Here is a 26,218-nt window from a genome sequence, read left to right as displayed (position 1 = left end):
ACTAAACCTAATAATACAAAAAACCCAGCGTAATTGTCAAACTCCTGTGACATATGCTAAAAGCAAAAAAAAAAAAATATATAAAATATTATATTAATTTAAAAATTAAAATTTACCTTCTGCTATACGTCAAATAGCGTAAATAGCTGAAATCTACTGCAGAAAACTCAAATATCTGAACATAAACGGAAGGCTGTTAGATATTGTAAAAATTAATAACTTAGAAACAATCGTAAAATAGACAATTACCTCCTGTTCTTATTGTTATTCTGTGTTATTACTCTCCTTGGCGGCCTTCTGTCGTTAATTACTGCTGTAGATTTTGAAAGTAGCATAAGAAGAACCAAAATCCGGGTAAAGAAATGTTTTATAATATTATAAATAGCGTAAAACCGGATTCTATACGAGACGTTCATACGAACGGTTCTAAAGACACTAATTCTGCTGGCTTTTCTTTTGTGACTGACAGTAGAATATAGACGTTTGGCCTTCCCAGCGTTATAAATGTTTTCGTTGCGGAGCTGTATGCTATTATTAAGGCCTTAAATATATTTAACCAAACATTTCGACACGCATTTTTCTGTTCAGATTCCATGAGTGCCTTACTGGCAATTAGTGACATGTCCTCCGGTCACACTGTCGTCTGTGACATACTGTCTATATCTGAAATGAAGCTCACAACTGTGAGCTTCTCCTTGAACTCCAGCGATATTGGAATTTCAAGCAACAAGCGCAACGCTGATAGTGCGGCAAATGAGGTTTGTTTCACCAACCGAATTGTTTCTGATGACTTCTCTGTTTTCTGAAGAAGGTAATCGCAGATGAGTGGCCAAGTGAATGGAATGTTAACATCAACCGTAACTTTTTTCTATTAAGAATACTGTATCACTCTGAAGCTCCTCATAGAGGAATAGCCGTCGAGATATTTATTTGCCTTATTAGTATTTGGCTCACTGGCTCGCTCACGAATATCTCATGATTCAGATCGATGCACCGATTTGTATTTTCTGTGGCTGAAAACTACCTGTACACCACATCCTTGTGAATTGCGTCAGTTATGAGGCGTTGCTTAGGAAGTTTAAACTACGCGCTAACTTCCGAAATATATTCGGAAACAATGAGTCGTTCGAAACCTAGAGCTTCCTATTCGTTAATATACAAATTATTTTAATTTTTTATTTTTATGTTTCTGGTTTTTCATTGTAAATCCGAGTAATTTATCTTGTATTGCTTGCTTCTAATTTTGCCCCACACGTAATTTATCAATTAGGGATGCACATTTGTTTAGGATCTTTACAAACAATTTAAGCTTTATGAAATATTGTGCATAAATGAAGTAATTTTCTCTAAACAGATATTAAAACTTAGGTTTTTCTTTTTACAAACAATCATAGATACATCGAATGTGAAAACTCTTCAAAATTTACTGAAGAAACTTCATAGCCAACTCAGAAATACTCAATTTGAATCTTAAAAATATATTTATTTTTAATATTTAGCACACAGTAATTTAAAGATTCTATGGAATTCTTACATAATATTTTGCGGAATCTTGTTCAAAAGCTTAAGTAGAGCTGGTGAAAAGTCATTACGATTTACAAGAGTATCTTCAGAAAGATATATTTTAAAACTGAAAAAAATAAGCAAAATTTTTATTAAAAACATTAGTGAATTATTAAGATATTTTTTTCTTTATGGCGTTATATATATTGCTACAGATATAAATTAATATACCGGGTGATCATTTAAAAAGTTATCACATTTATTCCTCAACAACTACCAGCTGTTTGCTAAAACAACAACCCATCGTACTTCTGTTTGCAGGCATGCATACCATTCTTGGTGGGAGTCTTTTTAAAATTATTTTCGAAGGAGTGGAACCCAGCTTCTCCGCTACACCTACTCCAAATCAAAAATCTTAAATGGCAATAGTAATATTTAATTAGATTAATTGACAACCGGAAAAAAATAATGGATTTTGGTGAAAAGAAGATTAAAATCCGCCCACCCCTTCGCTCTGTAGGTGCGAAAAACCTTGGGATAGTATATTTTTAAAATTTCAGTGCAACAAAAATAAGTATAAAAATACGTGTTATTTGTTCTAAAACCATTTCAAATAATCTTAATCTGTGGAGTAAAACTGTAAAAATTATTTTTTAAATTACAACAAAAACGTTCACCCTTAAATGATTCCTACAAATCTTCTTTATACAAATTTATTTTTTGTATTGTTGCGGAACATATAGAATAATTACTTGGTATATGTTACTGCCTGATTAACACAACTTCTATCACCAAAAATGTTGATACCATAAATATAATAAAAACGTTTACTAAAAAATGATGGTAAATTCAACAAATTGCATATAATTAATGGAAAGAGTTGGATGTAGCAACACAGCGCTTTGGCTAAACAGGATGCCGGTTTGCTAACTACTGCCGGTCAATCGGCTTGGTTTACGACTGAATCTTCCGCTTGCCGACGGGTCGGGTAGACAGGTGAGAGCCCGAGACACCTTGAAAGGACTAGTTTCCTGTTTGGGGTGGATTAGGATCTATATCTCTCTGATAGCCCTGGCTTCCGTATGGACGTCCCAAATGTGTGTCTCCGTGGTGGGTGGGGAGCTGGTGAGACGAAATTTTTTAAAACATCTTATGGATCCTAAAACCTCAAATCCTCGTTCAGTAACCCAGGAAAACCTTGAGGGCAAACGCCCTCTCCTCCTTCGACTTCATTGTCGAAGAAGAAGAATCGTGTAGATTTACGACATGCGTTGATAGTTGAATCAAAAGGAACTCCCCGTCCAAAATATCTTGTAAATAAAAGAAACGATGGAAAGGAAACCGATTTTTCAAAAATCAGTTCCTTCTTCATAGCAAAGAAACTCGCGACAAAAACCGGTGGACAAGTTAAAGAAGTTAAAAAGACAAAAGCTGGATTATTCACTTAAGCGCTAAACGACGTACAATCAGCGAAATTATTACAGATACAACAATTGGTGAACATTGATGTTATTGTCGAAGCTCAGGGCACACTCAACTATTCCAAAGAAGTAGCAGTCTTTTGTGAAGTAGCATTGCAAGGTGTCATCGCATGTAGGCGATTAAACGTGAGGAGGAATGGATAGCTGTTATCCTCTTCTTCACATGTCCTTACTTTTAATAATCTTTCGTTGCTTGAAAAAATCAGAGCCGGAATCCCATCGGTTGGATGTGCGCGCATACATCTTACCACTGATGAGATGTTTCAAATACCAAAGTTTTGGTCATATCTCCGATAGATGCAATTGTGAAGAGATTTGTGCGTATGGCGAAAAACTTCATGAAGGTGTACTGTGTAAAGAAATCCCTATATGTGTCAATTGCGGACAAGATTCAGAAAGTTCTAAAAATTGACCTGCTTTCAAAAAAGAAATCGCGATACAAGAAACTAAAGTTCTTAGAAAATTTAATTATCTTGAAGCGAAGAAATTAGTTAATGCACAAACGCCGGGTAAGGAATACTTTGCGCAGACAGCTGCGACTAGCATACATACATCTTTGCCACAAGTGATTGAAAGCTTAATAAAGCAATTGACACCAGCTCTAACTACATTTTTAGACAAATATATAGAAAGGAAATTTGCTACAGTTGAACCAATACCGACGACGGTAGTCAGCAGTCAAATGTCCTCATCGTCAATTCAAACAAACCATCGACGTCAAATACACAAGGGATTACTGAGGAGATTCAGCGTGACGGTATGTCCAAAGCTGATTATACGGGTACATCGAGTTTATAAAAAATAAAATATCCTCTGGAACCTCAAGATCTCCCACAAAATCCAAATACCAAAAGGACAGAGAGCGCAGAAGCATAATACTTCTGTGGTAGAGAAACTAGAGAGAATGTAAACGACACAAGGTGTGACAGTGGGACCTCTCGCTCCGGTACCGCTGTTAGTTCATGCATCTTTGACCGGATTCCGAAACCAGCAATTCTCGGTCTTACAAAGTATGCAACTCTGCCAAGCCCTGAGATTATGTTAGTCTCCTAACATAACAGGAGAGTGACTGTGGCTCTGTGGAGGTCTCAGACTGACCCAAGGTGTACATATACAAAAAAGAGAAAAGATGGAAAAAGGTAAATCGCGCTTATAAAAGAAGTAGAGAATGTAATACGATGGAATATTAACGGTTGTCTCTTACAGCTGACTGAGCTTCAACTACTTGTATATAACAACTCTGCGTGTGTCTTCACGAAACATACTTTAAGCCTGAACATGACTTCAATCTACGTGGATATGTTGTTATACGTACAGAAGTTGAACCTGATCGGCGAGCAAGTGGTGTGGTGTTACTACTTTTGTACGTTCACAACTGCCTTTTCGACGAATTCAGCTAAAAAATGCGTTACAAGCTGTCGCTATACGACTAATATCTTTCGTTAAAGTCTCCGTCTGTAATACATATCTTTCAGACAGCAAATGGAACATCGATGATCTACAAAATTTATATGATCTACTTATATGACCAACGATTAGAATGCTGAGGGCGCAACGTCGAACAATTGATATAGAATAACAAGCTAATCCTTTTAAACAAAGTTACAGGAACGTTTTTCAACATACGAAACGGTGAAACTTCGGCCATAGATTTGTCATTTTGCAGTCCAGCATTGTCGCTTTCCTTGTATTGGAACGTTGATGAACACCTTCATGGAAGCCACCACTGTCCAAATATAATCAAAACCAATATACGGCAAAAAGCATCATATTTTATTCGGCGATGGTGCCTTAAACGTGCCGATTGGACTGGCTACATAAACAACGTCGTTATGCCGGGTTATACTGAACAAAATCAATGAAAACATAAAAGTATCAACGCGGGCAATTTAAAATTCAGCAAAGGAAAACATTCCTATAGCAACCGTAAATTTGATGAAACCCAGGGTACAATTGTGAATGTCTCAGCCTACAGAACAGTCTCATATGAGGCGCTGTATGTTCTGTCTGGGGTCCCCCCTATAGACTCAATGGCATTGAGTAGGGTAGAGAGGATGCAGGGGATAGAGGTACAAGAAACAAAAAATAGATTAAAGACGAGGTGGCAAAATAGATGGACAGTGCAGGGGACCGCCAAACGAACAAAGGATCTAATCCCAGATTTATTTAGATGGTTGGATAGAAGATTCGGATAGGTCGACTTCTATCTTACTCAGTTCATTACAGGTCACGGAAATTTTAATGAGTACCTGTGTAGAATTGGAAGAAGGCCGGAACCGGGCTGCATGTATTGTGGGATAGAAGACAGTGCTGAACACACCATTTTTGAGTGTGGTAAATGGAGAACACTTAAGGCCACCTCAGGAATTGATGGGAAAAGCCCCATAGAAGTATTTAGATATATGATGGTCAACGAGAATAATTGGAGGAAGGTGGCGGACTTCGCGAGGGGGGTTATATCACAGAAGGATGCGGATGAGAGAACACTAGGTTTTTAGGGATAGTGATAGGGAAGGGCGGACAGCCGCAGTGGTAAGGGTCTGCATGCTGAGGTGTACCGGCTTCAAGGATCCACTGGGGACTCCATGGGAAATTAGGTTAGGGGAATAATTGAAAAATTAAATTAAATAAAAGAGAAAAGACCCGACACCACGTCAAGACAAATGGTACGGCGTGGTATCACGCCATACCAGAGGGCAAAGAGGGCAAAAATAAGTACTCAAAAGATTTGACCGGCGAGCCGACCTTCCATGCCGGACAAACAGCCGGTAGGTTGGAAGGCTTGTTAGAGTATAGCAGACACTCCCCTGGGAGGCGTAATACCAACCAGTCGGACCGGCCTATTGGAGTAGAGTATATAAAAAAAAGGGTTCAGTTTTGGAGCTTAGAAATAAATATAGCAATGAGAAAAATAAATCTTTCAATTTATTCAAGAAAGGTCTTATCCCGGAAAATTAAATATCCATTAAAAAACCACGTTCCTACGCCATACGCATCATATTATCTGCAAAAAATGCATCCTGAGAGGCATATGTATCCTCCATCGACAATAAAACACCTGTTGTGCAAGTACGAAATAAGTTTAGTCTATAGCAGCCCGGACTGATAGCCGTTGAAATAACCCGCTTAAACAAGACGGTGACGTCGTTTTATTGATTGATTTGCAAGGAATTTATACTGCCACACCACCGAATGTCTGTGCCAAAAACGGCTACTGAGTCTCAAATTACTTTAGCGACCAGTATCCTAAATAACTCCAAGAGCACCTAATTGCGTGAGAGAACTAAGCATGGTGCCACATAAAACTTACTTCGTGTCCCACTGCTCACTTATCGTACATTCTTAAATGGGTAGGAGCACCCCATTAACTACTAAAATATATATGACATTCAATAAAAAAAATTTATCTCGTAAAGACAGAAATTCGCTGCCACGCTTAGGTAGCTGAATGCCAGCAAGTACCTGTCCACTAATATTAAAGCGCTTATAGCTTTTAATTGGCTGATGAGCAGCCATAACTCTTGGGTAGCTTCTCACAGCAACGAGGTGGTAGTCATTCCCTTAAATAAACCACTGATACCGGTTGAACAAAGCAACGGTATCAAGAAACACCCACACGGTCCGACAATACGGCTCACGCCAAATTGAAACGCCGCTTATGAGTGGCAATTTTCCCCTTGCACCCTAAGTTCCAGGGTGGCCTCTATTCTGATCCCCCAATACCTAGGCAGTCGAACATCATATGTACGTTTGACTGGCCTCTCCGCAGACGCGCATCTCATCAGCTGCAGAGCGGAACCGAAACAAATATTGGTTCAAGTTTGCGTGGTTGGAGAGCACCTGGGAACCGTTGCCCTTAAAAACGAAGGAGATGCATACCATCCTCACAAGTCCTGTATAAATCTACACAAGGACCTTCCCTTAGTCATGGTGTGCCATTCTTGCTGCCATGGTACCATCGCAAGGCTGTAAAGCCTCCTCCTCAGGCGGGAGATGGGCAACTGAACGAAATTTAGACCCGGTACATTGTGATCAATGTTCCGTTCCTGTACAGGCCCGGCTCAAAACTGCATCCCAAATACCTCAGCCTCTCGAACTCTTCGCAACATCCACATGGCCATCCGAACTTTCATCACTAAATCGATTGGAAGAGCCTTTCTCAATACGGTGGTAGCCTCGTAGGAGGTTGTTTTAAAAACAATAGTGCATACTTAAGCTAATTAATGCTCTGTGCTGGGCACTCCTTAAATTGTGAATAAGTACTCGATTTCTGTTCAACCTATGAGCTCAAACTGACGCATCATAAGAGGCCATTCTTTCGAAGACACCTCGGTGCACCTTGTACAAATGACGGCCCGACAGCCCGTAATCTATCCGAGTGAAGTCGTAATTGATCAACAAGCTATAGTTGAATTGTTGGCCGATCACTTTGAAACTGTATGTAGCAATGAAGATTATCACATCGATTTTATTCGCATCTTAAGAAAACAAGTAGTACTAAATTTTGTAACGGAAAACGATCTTTTTTATAATGTACCATTTACATTCGTCGAATTCAATCACGTTCTACGAAACTCCAGTGATACTTAACCTGGATATGATGATGTTCCATATGCGTTCATCATAAATCTTAACAACGGTAATAAAGCGTGGATATTACACTTACTTATTAGAATATGGATTGTCCGCCGACCACTGGAAACCAAGATTTGCCGGTTCTTTGGCAAGGTATCAATTATCCAGTGGCTCTTTGGGGCCTTTTCCGACCCAACGGCCGGATTATTCTGGTCCCCCTGAGGAAGTTCTCGACAACCATATCCAACTCAAGATTTTGGCTGTGTATAGCCTTGAGGATTTCGAGCTCCTCTGCCCTCGTTGCTCTTGGCAAATCGTAGATTAATATTAGCGGCCGCTGCTTGGCAAGCAACTGTGCCTTCAGCCTCTTCTTCCTAAGAACGCCGGCCTCCAGCTGCCGCTTCGCCTGCTGCTGATTAACAAACTCCAAGACCATTCCCTGGTCAATTTTTTTTGTGATCCTGTAATTCAACCTTTACTTCCGCGGGTCTAGGACCTTCTTCAGCATCAGCTCTGTCATCGCAGACGAAGCCCTCTCGCACAGCAGCCGGGTCTTGGTCTTAATTTTGTCCCTGGCCTAAACTTTACCCAGATTCCCATCCGTTCATTTGAACCAGCACGCCGGTCCTTGTGACTGGGGCTATCCGCCCTGCCCGTATCTAAAACTAAAAACCACGTTTGCGCACTTCTTCATCCTTTGAGCCTAGCACAACCGTCGCAAATTTATCGAAAACCCTCGTATTATTTGCTAACATAAAGGTATGCGGCACTCGTTCAGATGGTATAAGGCACTCTATGCCCGCCTATATTCGCATCACATCCCACTCACTACACTGAAAGATTTTGCGTTCCGCTGTATCATCCCTGCTGCAGAACATGCAACAGGAAGAATCGCACCTGCCTACTCTATGTAAATAGTACTCGAAAGCACTACGGCCGGTAAAAATCTGTTATTTGGTATTTAAACTCCCCATGGCAACGTTTGATTCAAGCCTTTAGGTCTGATTTGACATATTTAGTACACCGCGACCTATCACATCTCGCCCATCATTCGCTCCAGGTATTGAGCGTTCTACATTCCGCATCCTGTCTATCCGTGCCTCCGTAACTACTATTTCTTTCCTCAATCTCTAAACGTATCAGGGAAACCGCGGTTAATACGCAAGCTGTTTCGTAACAAACTGTCCTATAACCTGTTATTATGTTCAACTGCGTGCGTCTGTGAACGTTCTGCTCTTTGTTTAGGTTGCGTTTCACTCTCATGGCTGACCCCCAAACCTGGGAGGCATATAGCATTGCAGTCTTTTGTCCTCTCCGCCTTGTCGTAGCATTTTACGCTTGCCTTGTACTGGAGCGGTTAATCTCCTACTCTCAGATCAATGCGGCCTCCCTTATTTTCTGCTAGTCAACGTGGTTAACTCACATTTATTCGGTGACAATTCTAATCCATGTTCATTCAGGTAAGTGCTTACACCAGCTAATGCTGCATTGTCCCGTATGTCCAAATCATCCTCAGACTTGCCGCTGACAATCACGGCCAAAATGTCGGCAGAGGCGAATATTTCAACTCTGTCTGGCAGGGACAGCCTGATCACTTCTTCATAAACTAAGAGTCAGAGCAGCGGGTCCAAAAAATTCTTGTAGTACCCCACCTAATATTGAAATTGCAGCTTCTAATTTTGTGCGTCTGCAGTTATCCAACGGTCCTTCAATTATTCCCCAATATGTCTGCATAAGTAGTCAGTAATTCTCTTAAACGTGAGGACTGTCTTTATTGATTCCCATGCTAGGATCCCGAATGCGTTCTTGATATCCATTACTATGAACATTAGCATAAATCTTGTTCACCATATGCCCTGCCGCGCACTTCTGCTACCCATTCTACAACCTTAGCAATGGCTTGAATGGCCGACCGCCCACACAAAAATTCAAACTGGTTGGCGTGAATGCCGAATCAACTTCTCCACTATGCGGGGCACCAGCATACTCTTAATTGCTGTTTCCACATAGTTCATCAAAATTAGTTGGCGGATTTGGTAAGTAATACTAATTTCTTCTGTATAGGCATAGTCACCTAACCTTCTTCTTCTTTCATTTACTGTTCAGTTTCCTGGAATTACCGTTCAGGTACTTCTTCAGAGGATGATATGTATGAGTGTAAATGAAGTGTAGTCTTGTACAGAATCAGTTCGTCTATTGCTGAGATGTGTAGTTAATTTAAACCCAACCACCAAAGAACACCAGTATCCACGATCTAGTATTGAAAACAGTATAAAAATAACCTAACCAAACCTTTTTTTTTTTTTTCCATATCTTATTAAACACCCCAAGGCAACCAGCCTCCGCCCGTTAGGACATAGCATGGTCACCTTGCAGTGTCGTGGCAGCAGTCTCTGGCCCCCCTATCTGCCTCCTGCCGGAGGATCTCCCACCGGGGTCCCCAAAGCCTCTTCGGGGTGAGCCAACCACCTCGTGCGGGCAGCTAACTCCCCCTTCCTCAATGGGGCTACCCTCCCCGTCCCTATCCTACCTGTAGCCGGCACGCCTTCCGCGTACCGCTACCCCCACGCGTACCTCTCATACCTGAGGGTCCTTAATGCCATCATCGGGGAGCCCCGACTCCATTACATGGGGCCAGAACACCCTAGGCAAGAAGGCTACCTCCCTGGTCCCTAATCGTCGCCACGATTCAAACCCCAGCCTCCAGAATTTTTTGAGGCTAATTTTTTTTTTTTTTTTTTTTTTTCCCCAGCACTATATTACATCAACAATTTACAAAATTAAAACACTCATACATTAATATACCTCACATCCGCAGCATACTCCTCACGCCGCCCCGTGGTCCACAAGGGCGCGCGTGTGGAGTAAAACCCATATGCCCCAATCACACTAAACAAAAAGAATAATCAAACAACAAACAAATTATGAATCGACGCCGACCAATCTTCCTCAGAGACGCGCTCGCAGCCGAGGGGGTTCCTCGTTGGCCTTTGAGTCCAAGATGGCGTGAGCCAGGCCTACCATCTCCTGCCAATGCTCCCTAGACCTGACCATCCGCCCGATGACATCGTCGGGTGAGAACGCCGTCACACGCCTTCTCTCGACGTCCCACCGGACACAGTCGAACCAAGTGTGTTCGACCGTGTCCACTTCGTCGCAGTACCTGCACATTGCCGATCTTCTGCGTTTGAACCTATGCAGGTAACTGCCGAAATCGCCGTGGCCCGTGAGCAGCTGGGTGAGGAAGTAGTTCACTTCGCCATGTCGCCGCCCCACCCATGCTCTCACGTCCGGTATCAGGCGTCTGGTCCATTGGCCCACCTGGCTCGCCGACCATCTCTCCTGCCATCGATCCAGGATCTGCGCCCTCGCCTCTTCCTTGGAGACCCCACCGAATCGCAAACATCGCTCCTCCACCAATAAGTCAATCGGTGGGGACCCCGCGACAACACAGATCGCGTCGTAGGAGACTGTTCGATACGCACAAGATGTGCGCAGGAGCAGCCTCCTATGGATCGACTCCAGCTTCCGACGATATTTCCCCACGCCGACTGCCCTGCTCCATGCAGGGGCCGCGTAGAGCAATACAGAGGTCACCGTCGTCGCGATGACCTTCCTCCTCTTCTCTGTTGGCCCTGCTGTGTTTGCCATGAGGCGAGAGATCGCTGCTAAGAGGCGTTCACCCTTCAGCACTGCCTCTTCGACGTGGGGCCCGAATGAACGGTTCTTGTCCACCCAGACCCCAAGATACTTCGCCGTCCGCACCCGTCGTATCTCCTCACCGTCGATAGCCAGATGTATCTCCCTCAGAGGCCGCCTTCCTGCGAGCACGACCGCCTCTGATTTCTCTGGGGCTATCGACAGCCCGTGCTCGGTCATCCAGCCCAGGAGGATTCCGGCCCTGGTGCTACTCGATGTGCGCAACGCGTTCAATAGCCTGCCCTGGGAGATCATAGGGCAGGCTTTAGTGGAGCGAGGGATCTCCGGTCAGCTCCAACACATAATAAAGGAGTACCTGAGCGACCGGAGAGTTCACGCTGATACTGATGCCGGACAGCGGGTGTTCCACATGCAAGCGGGAGTCCCACAAGGATCAGTTCTGGGGCCGCTGATGTGGAACATAACGTACGACGGAGTGCTGCGGCAGCAGTATCCCGAGGGGGTGGAGGTCATCGGATTCGCGGATGACCTGGCCCTGCTGATTCAAGGAGCAACGGAGCGGGAGGTCGAGCAGAAAGGAAATGAGGCGCTGAGAGGCGTTCATGACTGGATGACCGAGCACGGGCTGTCGATAGCCCCAGAGAAATCAGAGGCGGTCGTGCTCGCAGGAAGGCGGCCTCTGAGGGAGATACATCTGGCTATCGACGGTGAGGAGATACGACGGGTGCGGACGGCGAAGTATCTTGGGGTCTGGGTGGACAAGAACCGTTCATTCGGGCCCCACGTCGAAGAGGCAGTGCTGAAGGGTGAACGCCTCTTAGCAGCGATCTCTCGCCTCATGGCAAACACAGCAGGGCCAACAGAGAAGAGGAGGAAGGTCATCGCGACGACGGTGACCTCTGTATTGCTCTACGCGGCCCCTGCATGGAGCAGGGCAGTCGGCGTGGGGAAATATCGTCGGAAGCTGGAGTCGATCCATAGGAGGCTGCTCCTGCTAATCCAGGAATCCTCCTGGTTCTCCAGGTCCCACCGGCGGCATCATCCACGAATCGCATCACCCCCCGTACTGCGTGGACCGTAGATCTTCCTCTCCGGAATCCGTATTGGCGAGGGGATAGACCCCCCCCCCCCCGCTTCTAATTCCGCCGTCAACCTACCCTCGACGATCCTTTCGTAGATCTTACCCAGTGTGCTAAGCAGGCACACCGGTCTGAATGCTCCAGGATCGCCCAGGGCTCGGCCCGGCTTCGGCAACAGAACCAGACGCGCGACCCTCCAGCACGCCGGGAAAACGCCCCGCACGAAGGCACTGATCAAACAGTCCAGCACCAACCACGGGAACGCCTCCACAACCATCCGAGCCACTGCCCCCGGCACCCCGTCTGGGCCCGGGCTCTTCTTGATGTTCACCCTCGCAGCGGCTCACTGGAGTTCTGGAAGGGAGATCCTTCTTACGTCGTCCATCGGCGCCACTCTCCACTCCACCTCCGGTAAACTGGGGAAGAGCGAGTCGACTATACCGTCGATCATGTCCCCGGCGATGATCGGCAGTCGTCTTCCCAATCGCTTGGTGACAAGTTTGTAGGCTTGCCCCCAAGGGTCCTCCTGTAGCTGGTCAACAAGCCTCTTCCACGACTCGCCCTTCTCCTTCCGGATCTCCCTTTTCAGGCGGTTCCTTTCTGCCTTCAGGCCGCGCGCCAGCTCCTCGACGTCGTCCCTCTCCCTTGCTCTGCTCCTGTTAAGGCGACGCCGAAGACGCTGCACGTTCGCCCGTATCTCTCCTATCGTCGCGGTCCACCAGTACACCCTCCTCCGCGGGCTCCTTCTAGCTGCCAGTTCTTCATTGCAGGCCTGCTGGACCGCTTCCGCAAGCCCTTCTGGCTCCGTCGGGTATTCTTCTAAGAAGCGATCCGCAAGCCGCCTCCGGAGCCCCGGTATGTGACGCTCGTCGAAAAACCATGCCGCCGGCCTCTCCTTCGGTCGCGGGCCACCAAGTTGGATCCGTATCCCCCTGTGGTCACTTCCAAGTTAGTCTCCCAGAACCTCGCACCTCTCGACTCTTCTGGCCACAGCTTCCGTAGCGTACACGAGATCAAGGACCGATCCTCTGACACCCCTCCAGAAGGTGGGGGTGTCATCGTTAAGGCTGACTAACCCGAGCGAGGCGGTTAGCTCCGCTAACTCCTCTCCCCGCTCGTCGGTGACTCCTCCTCCTACTTCAGCGATCTTCGCATTGAAGTCCCCCACGACGAGGGCGGGAACCCCAGCCCTCCTCAGATCGTCTCCTAGGTTGCTAAGGAACTCCACGTAGCCTGCCCACGTGGAGTTGGGGGAGATATAACAGCAGTACACGTAGATCTCCCCCACCCTAGCCCTAACAAACCCGTCTCCCCGATGTTGGTGGGAGACCGCATATTTCCCCGTGAGGTCCTTCAATGCCGCATCTTACCTACGGTCGATCAGCCAGCCTTTGTCCCTGATCACGCGGCCGTTCGGCTCCGCCACAAGGGCGAAGTCCGCTCCGTCATTGGAGGCCGCTTCCCACAGGAGGTCGTGGACGAGACCGCTCCTATTGGCGTTGATGTAGAGGAGCTTCATCGCGTGGTGTTTGCCCCTCTACACCTCCGATCACCGAAGCCGTGTCCCGACTGTCCGCACTTGATGCAGTTCGGCTTCTCCCTGCAGTCCCGTCTCAGATGGCCCGCTCCTCCGCAATTAAAACAGGCCTTCGACCTGTCCGGCCCCTTGCATTCAGCCGCCCTGTGTCCGTGCTCCCAGCAGCGATAGCATCTGGGATCAGCTTCCTACCGGAACACACGGCACGACTGCCACCCGATGCGCACTTTCTCCTTGGCCACTAGAGCCTCAGCCGCCCGCCTGGCGAGGACCACCACCGCATTCTGAGACTGCCCGTACGCTGGTCTCAACGACGTCACCTTAGTTGCCCAGTGGTCTTCTCCGGGCAACGCGTCCTTGACTGCCTGCAACAACTCCTCCTTTGTCACCTCGCAGTCAAGGCCCTTGACCGTCACTGGTACGGGCCACTCTCCTCTGCCTCCCGGGGTAACCGTCACCCCCTGGAGGCGACCTTGGATACCCTCGGAAAGGGCCTTGGCTTCTCCGGCCGCGTCGGAAATCTTTATTTCCAGGCCCTCCCCGCGTCCTTTTCTTGCGGAGACCACTGCCCCCGCAAGCTCGTCGCCAGTCCCCGCCTTTACCTCTCGGAGCAGCTGGGCGAAAGTCAGGCCCTCCTTCCTTATAACTACCGTCTTGGTCGGCGTCGTCGGCTTGGCCTCCTGCCGCCTTCTGTGACCCTCTTCCCTGGTCGCAAAGATGGCCCTCCGGGAACCGTCTCTCCTGGCCAGGTACTCCTGCAGGCGCCGTGCGATGTTCATGGTGTTCCCCGCCAATGCCCATACGGGGATCACTGCGCCTGCGACACCTTCGATTTTCTGGAGGCCCTCCACGATCTGCCGGGCCAGCTCTTCTTTCGGGGACCCCGAGTCCACCGCTAGAACTCGATTAAAAAGGTTAATTTTGCATGTTAAAGACCTAGACATCGATACTAAAAAGTAAAAGATCGTGGAGGTTATAAAGAAAACGTTGAAGTGAGACGTGGAAAGGAAAATAACATCTGTGTGTTCTGCATACGGAAGCTGCCAGAACAAGACAGTTATCCAACCCGGTAAAGTTGCCAATCATCTCTCGGCTCTAAGCCGAGTATTGGTGGGGTGACATTCCTGTTGAATTTTTTTTTCTCTCAAATCCCCTGGGCCGGTCCATTTATTTAAAGTATATCGTGGTGTGGTGTCGGGTCTTTTCTTAGTTCACTTATTTTAATAAACCCTATCTAATTCCCTTGGAGTCTCCAGCGGCTCATCGGGACCAACACACCTCGGCATGCCGATCCTCACCGCTGGGGCTGTCTGCCCTACCCTAAACTGACTAACAACCCATTCTTCACTCGTCTTCATTCTTTTTGGAGATAACTCTTTTGACGAAGTCAGTGACTCTTCTCCAATTTTCTTCACTAACTAGCATGAATTCTACTGTTGGTTCCAACCCTGTAAGAGCCGCATTAAACCTAAACTCGGCCCACCTGTTACAATCAAAGAAAGTGTGTTCAGCGTCATCCAGCTCCCCACAGTACATGCACCCAGGATATTCTCCCTTACCAACCTTGTGCAAGTAATTGTTAAAGCATCCATGCCCTGTGAGGAACTGGATCAGATAGTACTCCACTTCGCCGTGTTTTTAGACCGCAATTAGTCTTCGTTTAGAAGCCCTAGGGATTCTCTGTGATGACATCAGGACGTTAAGGCTTTTGATCATTCCCTCCACTTTCTGAAAAACACTGTTAATGTGCTCGGTGTATTTACAGTTCTTTCGTAAAGTAACTCCCAGGTATTTCAGGTAATTAACCTCCTCGATGACTTTGTGATTAATTCTAACATCCGTGGGCTCCAAGATCCTTCTGCCAGTGAAGGTGATACACGGACACTTTTCTTCTGCCAATTCGAGACCCCTAGAGCACAACCATTCATGTATCGTGTTAGCAGCGGCGTTCGCCCTATCGCGCACCTCCATGACTGACTTGCCTTCGACTAGGACCGCCAGATCATCGGCGTATGCTATCACCTGTACGCCTGCCGGGAATTCACCGTTTAGTAGCCCGTCAAAGAAAATAATGCAGAACAAGGGCCCCAAGACCAACCCCTGCGGAACTCTAGTGTGCATTAGTAAATCTATGGCCTCCTCCTGAGCTTTGACGGCAGACTGGCCAAAATTCTCCGTTTTGTTGGAGTCTGGGCTGGATGTTTTTTCTCGAGACCTTGTCGGCATGCCATTAGATGACAGAAAAGTTCACTTCTACAGTGTTGACGGCAACTGAAGCCAGCAGACCTAGAGGCAGTGGCCGGGAACATATATCTGGTTGGTGGTCTCGGAACTTGAAAGCAATGAAGGAGTCTGTGGATCGACGCAGAAGAGCTGCGCAACAAGAGAGTGATCGCGTTCGGCGTGCGGCCCTGACTGCGGATTACTGCAGAAGGAAGGCTAGGAACTTCCATGAAATTTGGTCCTCCAAGTGTAATTCTTGGCATTCCTTCGTTCAAGAACAAGGAAAAAGAGATCTTTCGGGGTGTAGTTTATAGGGGCTTGGACATAAGGACAGGAAAGATGTCCTCTTATCAGCTTTCATAAGAGAGCCGCTTGGCAGGCTGTTCTCGGGTGGCTAAGCTGGGGCTGCTTTCCGGCTTGCTGAAAATTGGCTTTGGTGAAGGTGCTCTTAAAATCAGGAAAGGATCCTAGAGAAGTTAGTAGTTCTCAACCCATCAGCCTCTTGCCGGTTATCGGTAAGTTGCTGAAAAGGCTGGTTTTTGAAAGGCCCAGGGAAAATATCGATATGAACTATTTTTAAATCGAGGCCTGGCTTCTTGAAAGGGGTTTGGCATCGAGGATTGCATCTTAAGTTCACTTGCTGAGTTGAAAGCCCCCGACTGTAAATATCTTTTGGCAATTTTTACAGATATAGAGGCAGTGTTTCCTTCCTTGTGTTAGAGTTCTGTCCTCTATAAGTTGAAACGTCGCAATATTTCTTTACTGACATTTCCAGAAAGCGTCACGGCCCAGGATTTCGCCGATGACTGTCTCCTGTTAGTTCGTGGTAATTGACGACCGCAGCTAAAAGACCGGGCGCAGGCGGCATTGTCGACCGCGGAGGGCTGAATGGACATGCAAAATTCAAATATTTCTGTGCCCAAGACGAAGTTTATGCTTCGCAAGTGTGAGACAAATTATCGTATAGTTGTAACCCCTACAATAAGTATAAAGACTATCTAATCAGCCGAGTTAAGGTACATAAGTACCTAGGTATTTTTTTTTATGAGAAGTTACTGTTAAGCAACCACATTAGGCAATTACGGGCTGTTGAGAAACCATTTATACATGGTGTACCGAGCTGTCTTCGAAAGTATGGCTTCTTGGCCTCCTATGTTGCGTCCGTGTGGAAGTTGCAACGAGGCAAGGAGGATGAGGTATTTGGGATGTGGTTTCGAGCCGGACCTGTACCGGAGCGGAACATTTATCACAATGCACCGATTCTAAATTTCGTTCAGTTGCCCATCTCCTGCCTGAGAAGGAGGCTTTACAGCTATGGATGAATGGCATTAAGGATGGCATACCACGATTACGGGAAGGTCCTTGTGTAGATTTATACATGACTTGTGAGGATGGTATGCCTCTCCTTCGTTTTTAAGGGGAACGGGTTCCCAGATGCTCTCCAACCACGCGAACTTGAACCAGTATTTGTTTCGGTTCCGCCTGGCAGCTGATGAGCTTTGCATCTGAGGGGATATCCAGACTAACGAACATATGTTGTTCGATTGAACCTAGAGGTCAAGGGGAAAATTTTCCACTCAAAAGCGGCGAGTCAGTATGTCGTGACTCGAGATTCATTTACCGTATGAGGCACAGACATTCGGTTTTATGCTTTAAGGCGACCGAATTGGTTGGTGGTGAGAGAAACGCCATGCAAATCACAGCAAACTCTGTATAGAACACCTTTGGAACTGATGATATTAAATCCAGAATTCGGTTACTATGAACATACTGAAATTGATCAATTTATATCACCGGAAGAGCCTAAACCGCATTCAATAATGATTTTCGATGATGTAATTAAAGAAAAATAAAGCAATGTCGGTGATTATTTTGCCAGAGGCCGTCATTGCGATATTGATTGTTTGTATTTAGCACAAACATATTCTAAAATATTCTAAAAAACAGGTTAATAAATTTCACCATAAAAAACACCATCGACATCATTTACTAGTAGTGATTTCTTACATGCGCTAATAAATTGTTACCCAATCCACCAATATTATTATGATCCAAAGAAATTGGTGGATAGATTGTTCACTTTAATGGGTGAATATAATGCTGGAAACACAAATTAAATTATATACACAATTAACGAATTGAAAGTAGTTGAATTTTAGTAGAGTATTTGATTTTAATTTTTATTTTTTATAGATAGAAAGGTCAGTTTAAAATAAGGCGCTAGAAACAATAAAAGATAATTATTACAGGCCATTCTGGGGTCGATTTATCGATCACAGACGATGGAAATTATGATATAAAAAATCTTAGATTTTGTATTGATTCGAATCTAATTGAAGATGGCGACGCTGTCAATTTTCAGCGGGTTAAAAATATGTTTACCGAATAGAAAACAATATATATAGTCTCAGGGAACAGTTTGTCGGTCTCAAATGATTGAGTCAAAATAAAAGTCATGTTAAGTTAAAATATATAACAGGCATGGTTTTTATGTAGAAACTATAATGGTAGCATTCAATAAAAGGTTAAAATAATTTAATAAACGATGCCAAATTGTTGATTTCACAATCGATCATAGAACACGAAATAATGTGGAGAAAGTTGAAGAGATTCGAAAAAAGTTTAATTAGTAATATAATACATTTATTTGATTGGCTGGCCAGCCGGTGAAGAACTTCAAGGGTTGGCCAGATCTATTTCATCAATAAATTTATCCTATTTTGTTGCTTTATATGAAATATTTTCACCCTCAAATCTAAGGGGCCTAAATCTTATTTGCAATTTTATACCGATAATGCATTTGAATAAAAATATTTTTTTTTTTTTTTTTTTTTTTTTTTTTTGACATATAGATATGTAGAAAAAGAATATAAAAAATGTGGTGGAATTATTGGTTCAGTAATCAATTAAGCTATACATTTATTACATGTTGAAGCACATATGTCGGGTTACAATTATTGCTGACCGGGTACACCATTAAATAAAAAATTAAAACGCAATGATAAAGGCATAAATAAATTGGATGATGCTTGCAAATTACGCGATGTAACTAACTTATTCGAAAAATTCAGACACGAAAACAAGATTGGCAGTCGATAAATTTTGAGTAGAACAGGTTTTCTTTTTCCTGTTTAGTCTCCGGTAATTACCGTTCAGATAATAATTCAGAGAATGAATGAGGATGATATGTATGAGTGTAAATGAAGTGTAGACGTGTACAGTCCCAGTTCGACCATTTCTGAGATGTGTGGTTAATTAAAACCAAACCGCTAAAGAATACCGGTATCCACGATCTAGTATTCAAATCTGTGTAAAAATAACTGACTTTACTAGGACTTGAACGCTGGAACTCTTGACTTCCAAATCAGGTGATTTGAGAAGACGCGTTCACCACTAGACCAACCCGGCGGGTTGATTAGAACAGGCTTGGAAACGTGCAATCAGTGGCAACGGATAGCAGATTAACTGAAACAAACAGCAGCAGCTTTCTCTGCAACGAACGAAATGAAACTTAATCTATATATGTCAGTACATTAAAACTAAAGAAGGTTGTGGGATTAAAATGAAAAAAAGGTGGTAGTATTAAGAATAAATATAGTAAAAAGAAAAAAATTAATAGATTTAAGATCGAAACGCCCTTTATTTAAATACGAGTTGATTAAAACTAAAATTTTTAGGTCTTGAAATTGTAAATGCAAAATTAAAATCTGTAATGTGAATTAAGCAATAAAGAATTGAAATTAAAAATTAATTTTTTCTAATATAGATTACATAATAAATTAATTAAGCGTTGAAAAATTATATGTCAAGATATTTCATTGACGTATAAGCAATACCATAATCATTATCCGTTTTTTAACAAATTCGGTAATGGTGCAGAAATTACAATCGTTGTAATAAAGGATATATATATACTCAACCGGCGATAGTTTTTTGTTTATTAGAGGGAAACTTGTAGGCGAAAATGGTAAAAAATCAACGTCAGATTTGGTAAATTTTGCAGGTGCATTTCTATTTGATGAGATTAAATTTTTAATAAACAAATAAGAAATAGCCAATGCTGAAAATGTTAAGTGTAACAACTATCACGACCAATGTTCTTTCAGTGATAAACTCTTTAATTTCTTTAAAAAGTGAGTTTACCGAAAAAATACGTGAAGAAAGAGGGGCTTAAAAAACACGGTCTCCCATGGATTTTGTCTGAAAGTAAGGATGAATGGTTGAAGTTCGTTCTTTAATGTATTTCTAGTTTTTTTCATGCGGAACTCGAGACCTTCATACTACACACGCAGAGGTTATTTTGAACACATGCGCATACGTGAGGAAGTACATAACTTCTGTCTTGAGCCGCTGATTAATCTGCATATTCGGATGCTCAAGGCTTCAGTCACTTCGGTCGTGTAATATTTGATTAATAACCTGTATTTACTTTTCCATAGCAAAGAAAAGTCCAGATCCCATGCCTAGTTTAAGCTGGCTGGGGTCTTTCTTTCTTTTTTTCATTCAATTGTTTGAGCTTTGAAGAGATAATGATAATAGTAATAATAATAATAATGATAATAATAATAATAATAATAATAATAATAATAATAATAATAATAATAATAATAATAATAATAATAATAATAATAATAATAATACACTTTCTTTTCTGTACTTACTAATTATTTTGAAAATATATGCTGTAAAACAAAAAGAAATATGTAAATCCACATGAACATTGTTAAAATAAAATAAAAACAATCAAGATTTTTATAATTTAAAAATATATGACACAGTAATTTCTACCGTTAATCGTCACTTTCATTAGAAATACTTTTTATTATCGTGTGAAAACTATTACGTTCCTCCAAACTTACATTTGGGCAATATTCAACTATCTTTTTAGTAAATTTGATGTTAGTATTTATAAATAGTTATTATTTTAAAGTAACTATATAATAACACTATGTATAAATGTAATAATAAGCAAGTAGGCTTCTAAGAAAACCGGTTTAGATTATAATAGCTCATTTAGATAACGGTTTCAGTGTAGTTTATATTTTATTATTACTTATTTTATAAAAATGAAATAATCTTTGCCTATTAGTCTAATTATGTGAAATACCTATTTATAGCAATTTTTATGTCTAGGTAATTTCCAGACTCTTATAGCATAGAAATAAGACGGTAATGAAAAACGAAATGGATGGATCTTGCTGTATTGTTATTTACAACCAAAGAGACCAATCCAGTTACAGAACACAGAAAGTTTTGATCACACGTTACATACTGGATAAAAATAAATAATTTTTTGAGTTTATGATAAAAATAAATAATAATAGAAATATTACAATAATTATAAATGTTTGTAAGCGAAACATTATAAATTACATTAAACTTGTTTGGGTGTTTATTTTATTATAATTGCTGGTTGGTCATCTAATTCTGTTTATTCTTTATTGGGTTGTATACGTAGAATTTCCCAAAGAATTTCTTATGAAGTTGTTTTTTTTTTAGTTATTTTTTGTTTCATTTTATATTGTGAATCTTTTAATTTGAATTATTTTTGTTATTTTCAGTTGGATGTTTGGTTTATTTTTTTTTCTTTTCCTTTATTTATAATTTTTCTTTCTTGTATTTTAGCTGAAACTAATCGTTCTCCATTTGATTTTTCTGAGGGTGAGTCAGAATTGGTTTCTGGATTTAATGTTGAATATAGATCTTTTAGATTCTCTTTATTTTTTTTATCTGAGTATAGAAATATAATATTTATGAGATTTTTTACTTGTTTAGTTTTTTTAGGAGGTGATTGTATAAATTTTTATATTTTTATTTTATTTTGTATATTTTTGTATATTTTGTATATTTTGTATATTTTTGTATTTTTTGAATTTTTATTTTATTTTATATTTTTATTTTTTTTATTTTGTTAGAAAGCATATAAATACTATTAAAATATAGACAAGTCTCAAAAAATAAAATAGGATTTGTGAGTGAGGGAGGTGAGGTGTAATATTATTTTTGAACAGAACGGAAAATACCTTCGAAGTAGTAACGAAAAGTAAATTTCCCAGTCCAATTTTGTAATAAAACGAAAAGCTTCGTGAAATATGATTGAATTAGAAGAGTATCCATAATGGAAAGACGGACGGTTGATAGAAAGAGAACTAGCAAACAAAAAAAACAAAAAATAAAAAGCAGGTATAGTATTAGAGAGGTAAAATATTAACACTTGAGAGAAGGATCAAAGAATTTCAAAGAAATGAGGAGAAAAGAAATTAGGAGGAAAAATTGCTCAATAAAAATACTTACTGATCATTCAGGTACTGTAGAGAAATATTGTATTTATTCCTGTACAGTAAACACATAAATTAAAAAAAAAATAATAAATGAAATGAAATCAAGAAGGAATAAAATATTCCTATTATATCTTAATATTAATGCCTTATATATAGTAATACAATTATTTATCACCAGAAGTGTATTTTTTCGACTAAATTTGCTTTCTTCACTCCCTTGTAATTTTTAAAGGGATTGGGCGATTTCAACAGAATTCTAAATTTTACGTAATGTAGGTACCTGTTCCAGTGTTGATTTAACCAACACTGCAACAACAATTTTCATTGCAAAATTTTGCGACAGGTTTACTTAGAAGATAAAATTAAACGTATACGATAAACACCGTGCAGAGTTATTATAATTAGAGGATGAAAGTTGATGTCTTGACAATAGTTAATCTGTGTCATTTAAATTAAGTAGGAGTTTCTTTTTTTTTTTTTTTTTTACCTTCTTCCTCGGGCTGGATCCTACATTTAGTCTCCTGGGCTGTGTACAAGTATTACACAGCCCAGGGAAGTGTATTATTCTAAGCGGCCTTATTCTAACGGGTCTCCAAGTCTCGACTCGCCTGTTCGATCTTACTTTGCGCCCGCTTCAAGCCCCCAGAGTAGAAGAGACCGAAAATGCACCTTACCACTACGAGGTGATTTTCCCTCCGCCGTTAAATCCTATCTTCAGTGGTATTTTTTAGTTGTCAGTTTAAGTGTTAGTGTGTATAAAACAACAATATACGTGAGTAATCGACATTTGAAATGTTTTTCGTTTGTTAATTTAACAAATAAAGGTATTTTTAAGTTAGCTATAATATTAACCCATGCCATGACGTGGCACAAAGTTGTAGGTTAATAATTATTTGACAGTATCACATTTTTAGCGTTAAAAGCATTAAATATAGGATAAGACACATGTAGGTTTACATTTCGTCTTTGTAGGTGTAATGTTGAGCGAGATATAAACGTTTTAATGTAGTATTACAAACACATGGTTTTTAGAAAGTTGTGCACAAAATCGTGGGTGGATAGAGTGTAATTTGCCAAAAACAAAAATCTTTGTTCTTAAATAGTGAATCGTTCGAAAGATTAATTATAGGTTTAGTTCACTTAAATTTTAAAACTTAGCTAGAGTACAGTGAACTGTACTCTATACGCAGCTCCAGGGCCCCCAACCCCAAAAGAGCTTCAGGGCACCCGGCCCAAAATCCCTTTGAGCTCCAAGCCGGATCCCCCAAAAGATCCCCCACTTTTTTTTTTTAAATGCCGAAGAATAGATCAGAGAGGCATGCTGACATGAAGGCTACGCCTGTTAAGGCCAGTACCAGCGTGTTGCACAGCCTAGGGGGTTTCATCCCCGTCACAGTACAGATGTTAGAAAAAATATAGAAAGAGACATAAAGAAAACCTCCAACTGGGAAGAGGAGCTTCCGAAACAACTCGAGGACTTTGTCGTGGAATTGGAAAGGCTGGAATCTGACCTCCGGAAAAGCATCGATAAGTAGGTAAAACGAAGCATAAAAGAGGTTGATGGGGGACTAAGCAGCACAGTAAAAGAATTAAGAAGAATGGTAAGCGGTAGTACCCTCACTACAGGAAAGAAACAAACAGAGGAGGTGGCAACACAGACTGCGACTGCCTCCGGCTGACATTAACACTAATAACACATGGTCTGAGGTAGATTACAACCTCTGAGCTCCCCGACAATATACGTAATACAACAAGAACTGGCGATGACGAGACACAAGTTACCTTCTGTCAGCTACCAGAGCCAATGACAGAGTTAATCGTGAGGAGAGGCAGAGTGAGGATTGGCCTGGTATCATGCAGAGTGTACATTAGAGAACAGCCTCTGCAGTGCTTTCGCTGCTACGAGACGGGCCACACCGCCAGGAACTGTAGCGGCGCTGACAGGTCAGAAGCCTGTTTTAATTGTGGTAGCGTAGGCTACAGGGTGGCTGATTGCGCCGTGACATCAAAATGCTTAACATGTGACACGGAGGTGCACCGCAACGGCTCCTTCTTGTGTTCCAGGGGGCTGGCAAGATGAATACTAGTAGTAACCGGGAGAGGTTTGGACAAACTACGGCAATGAAATGAACGTACAGATAATACAAGCCAACCTGAATCATGCGGAACTGGCCAATGACATGATGATCAGATACGCATCGGAGATGGGCGCAGATATAGCACTCATCTCCGAACCGTACGTCACTCGTCCCCGCCCGGGGGGATACTGTCTGAATAAAGGACTGCGGCTATATGGATGAGCAGACAAATACCGGTTAGAGATATATACCAAGGAACGGGATTTGTCAGGGCAACAGTAGAACCGGTGTACTACTACCCTTGTTACATCTCACCAAACATAAGTGATGAGAGATATACATTGATCTTGACAACCATCACGAGGCACCTTCAGGCTGCTCACACACCGACCGGTGACATGATGGCCGGTGACTTTAACACCTCGTTCATTGCATGGCGTCTAGAAGGATGATTTTAGAGGAAGAATCATCATGGAGACTATCGCGGCTCTAGATCTGGTAGGCCTCAATAATGGTGCTGTATACGCATTCATGAGAGGGTCGACGGGTTCTATAGTCGACATCACATTTGCTACCCCGGATCTGGCCGTTCGAGTTCATGGTTGCAGAGTATGGGAGGGGTACTCCGCCAGTGACCACCAGCCTATAATCATGTCGGTTACTGACGGTGACAGATATGGAAATGGTAGGACAATGGCAACTGGCTGGAGTACCAGGACGCTGGACAAGGAGGCACTCACTGGGACACTTAACATTACTGCGATAGCTGCAGCTGAAGGGAAAGCAAGATACCTGATCAACTCACTCAGAGAGGTGTGTGATAACACACTTCCAAGAAGATATCCATGCAGGGTTCATCCACCTGTATACTGGTGGAACCCCAGAAATAGGAGAAAAGAAAAGAGAGCCACAAATAAAGGAGGCTGACAACACATGCGCACCTGGATTCGTTGAGAGAGTTATACAAAGCCCAACTTCACAGAGATACAATCTTCACAAAGATCACAGGAGGCAACTCAGAGCGATGATTAGGGACTCCAAGAAATCCTGCTAGAGGTGACTATTGGCGGAAAAAGACACAGACCCATGGGGGAGACCGTATATACTGATAGTAAAAAGGGCTCTGGGACCCAGTGAACCGATTACAAGGGAACGTAACGAGATCACACGTATCATTGATGATCTATTTCCTCGTGGGGATATTGTTGGTTAGCTGGCATCTCTCCCGCCACCACCCCATTCAGTCGCCCTAAAGCATAGAGCAAATGTCCGTGCCAAAAAACTGCTACTGTGCCTCTGAAACAGATTTGCGACCTCGTTTTCCTAAATGTTCCTAATGAGCTCCTAACTTGCGTGAGCGGATTAAGCAGGTTGCCGTAAAGCACCCGCTTAAGTGTCCCTACCGCTCACTTGTCCACATTAAAACTAAATCGGGGAGGCGCACCCCTTGTTACAAATTAAATTTATCTAGTTACATATTAAAAGACGGCAATTTAAACCGCCACGTCTCAGTCGCTGTCAGCCAGCTAGTGCCTGTCCACCATTTAAAGCGCTTGGAGCTTTACTGGCTGGTGGCCAGCCATAATTTCCGAGAAAGACTTCCCACAGCTGCGCTATAGGAATCAGTAAAATCCAATTTAAATTAAAAAATCTAACGATGGCGGTTGAACATCGCAACCTCATCGAGGAACTCCCACACGGTCCGAAAATGCGGCTCTCGCCACATTGACTCGCCGTCTATGAACGGCCAGTTTTCTCCCTGACATCTAAGTTCCAGTCTCTGGCATCCCCCCCTCCGCAA

General features: G+C 42.8%; 1 protein-coding gene across 3 annotated transcripts in view; it reads right to left on the bottom strand.

Annotated features, from left to right (window-relative positions):
• LOC142317365 (uncharacterized) overlaps positions 1 to 26,218 on the bottom strand; it is a 116,981-nt gene that overhangs the window by 69,560 nt on the left and 21,203 nt on the right. For 2 of the 3 annotated variants that reach the window (XR_012754720.1, XM_075353867.1), the window contains exons 5-7: positions 22,353 to 22,391; positions 20,720 to 20,740; positions 1,535 to 1,630 (exon numbers count right to left, since the gene is read on the bottom strand). Coding sequence is in view for 2 of the 3 variants with exons in the window: in XM_075353867.1 (XP_075209982.1) it covers positions 1,535 to 1,630; positions 20,720 to 20,740; positions 22,353 to 22,391 (156 nt within the window). In the remaining variant the exon portion in view is untranslated. The remainder of the gene's footprint in view (positions 1 to 1,534; positions 1,631 to 20,719; positions 20,741 to 22,352; positions 22,392 to 26,218) is intronic. The other variant, XM_075353868.1, reaches the window with a different exon arrangement.

The sequence above is a fragment of the Lycorma delicatula genome, chromosome 1, assembly GCF_047948215.1.
Source record: "Lycorma delicatula isolate Av1 chromosome 1, ASM4794821v1, whole genome shotgun sequence".
Classification (NCBI taxonomy): domain Eukaryota; kingdom Metazoa; phylum Arthropoda; class Insecta; order Hemiptera; family Fulgoridae; genus Lycorma; species Lycorma delicatula.
This window is presented reverse-complemented; position numbering and strand designations above follow the sequence as displayed.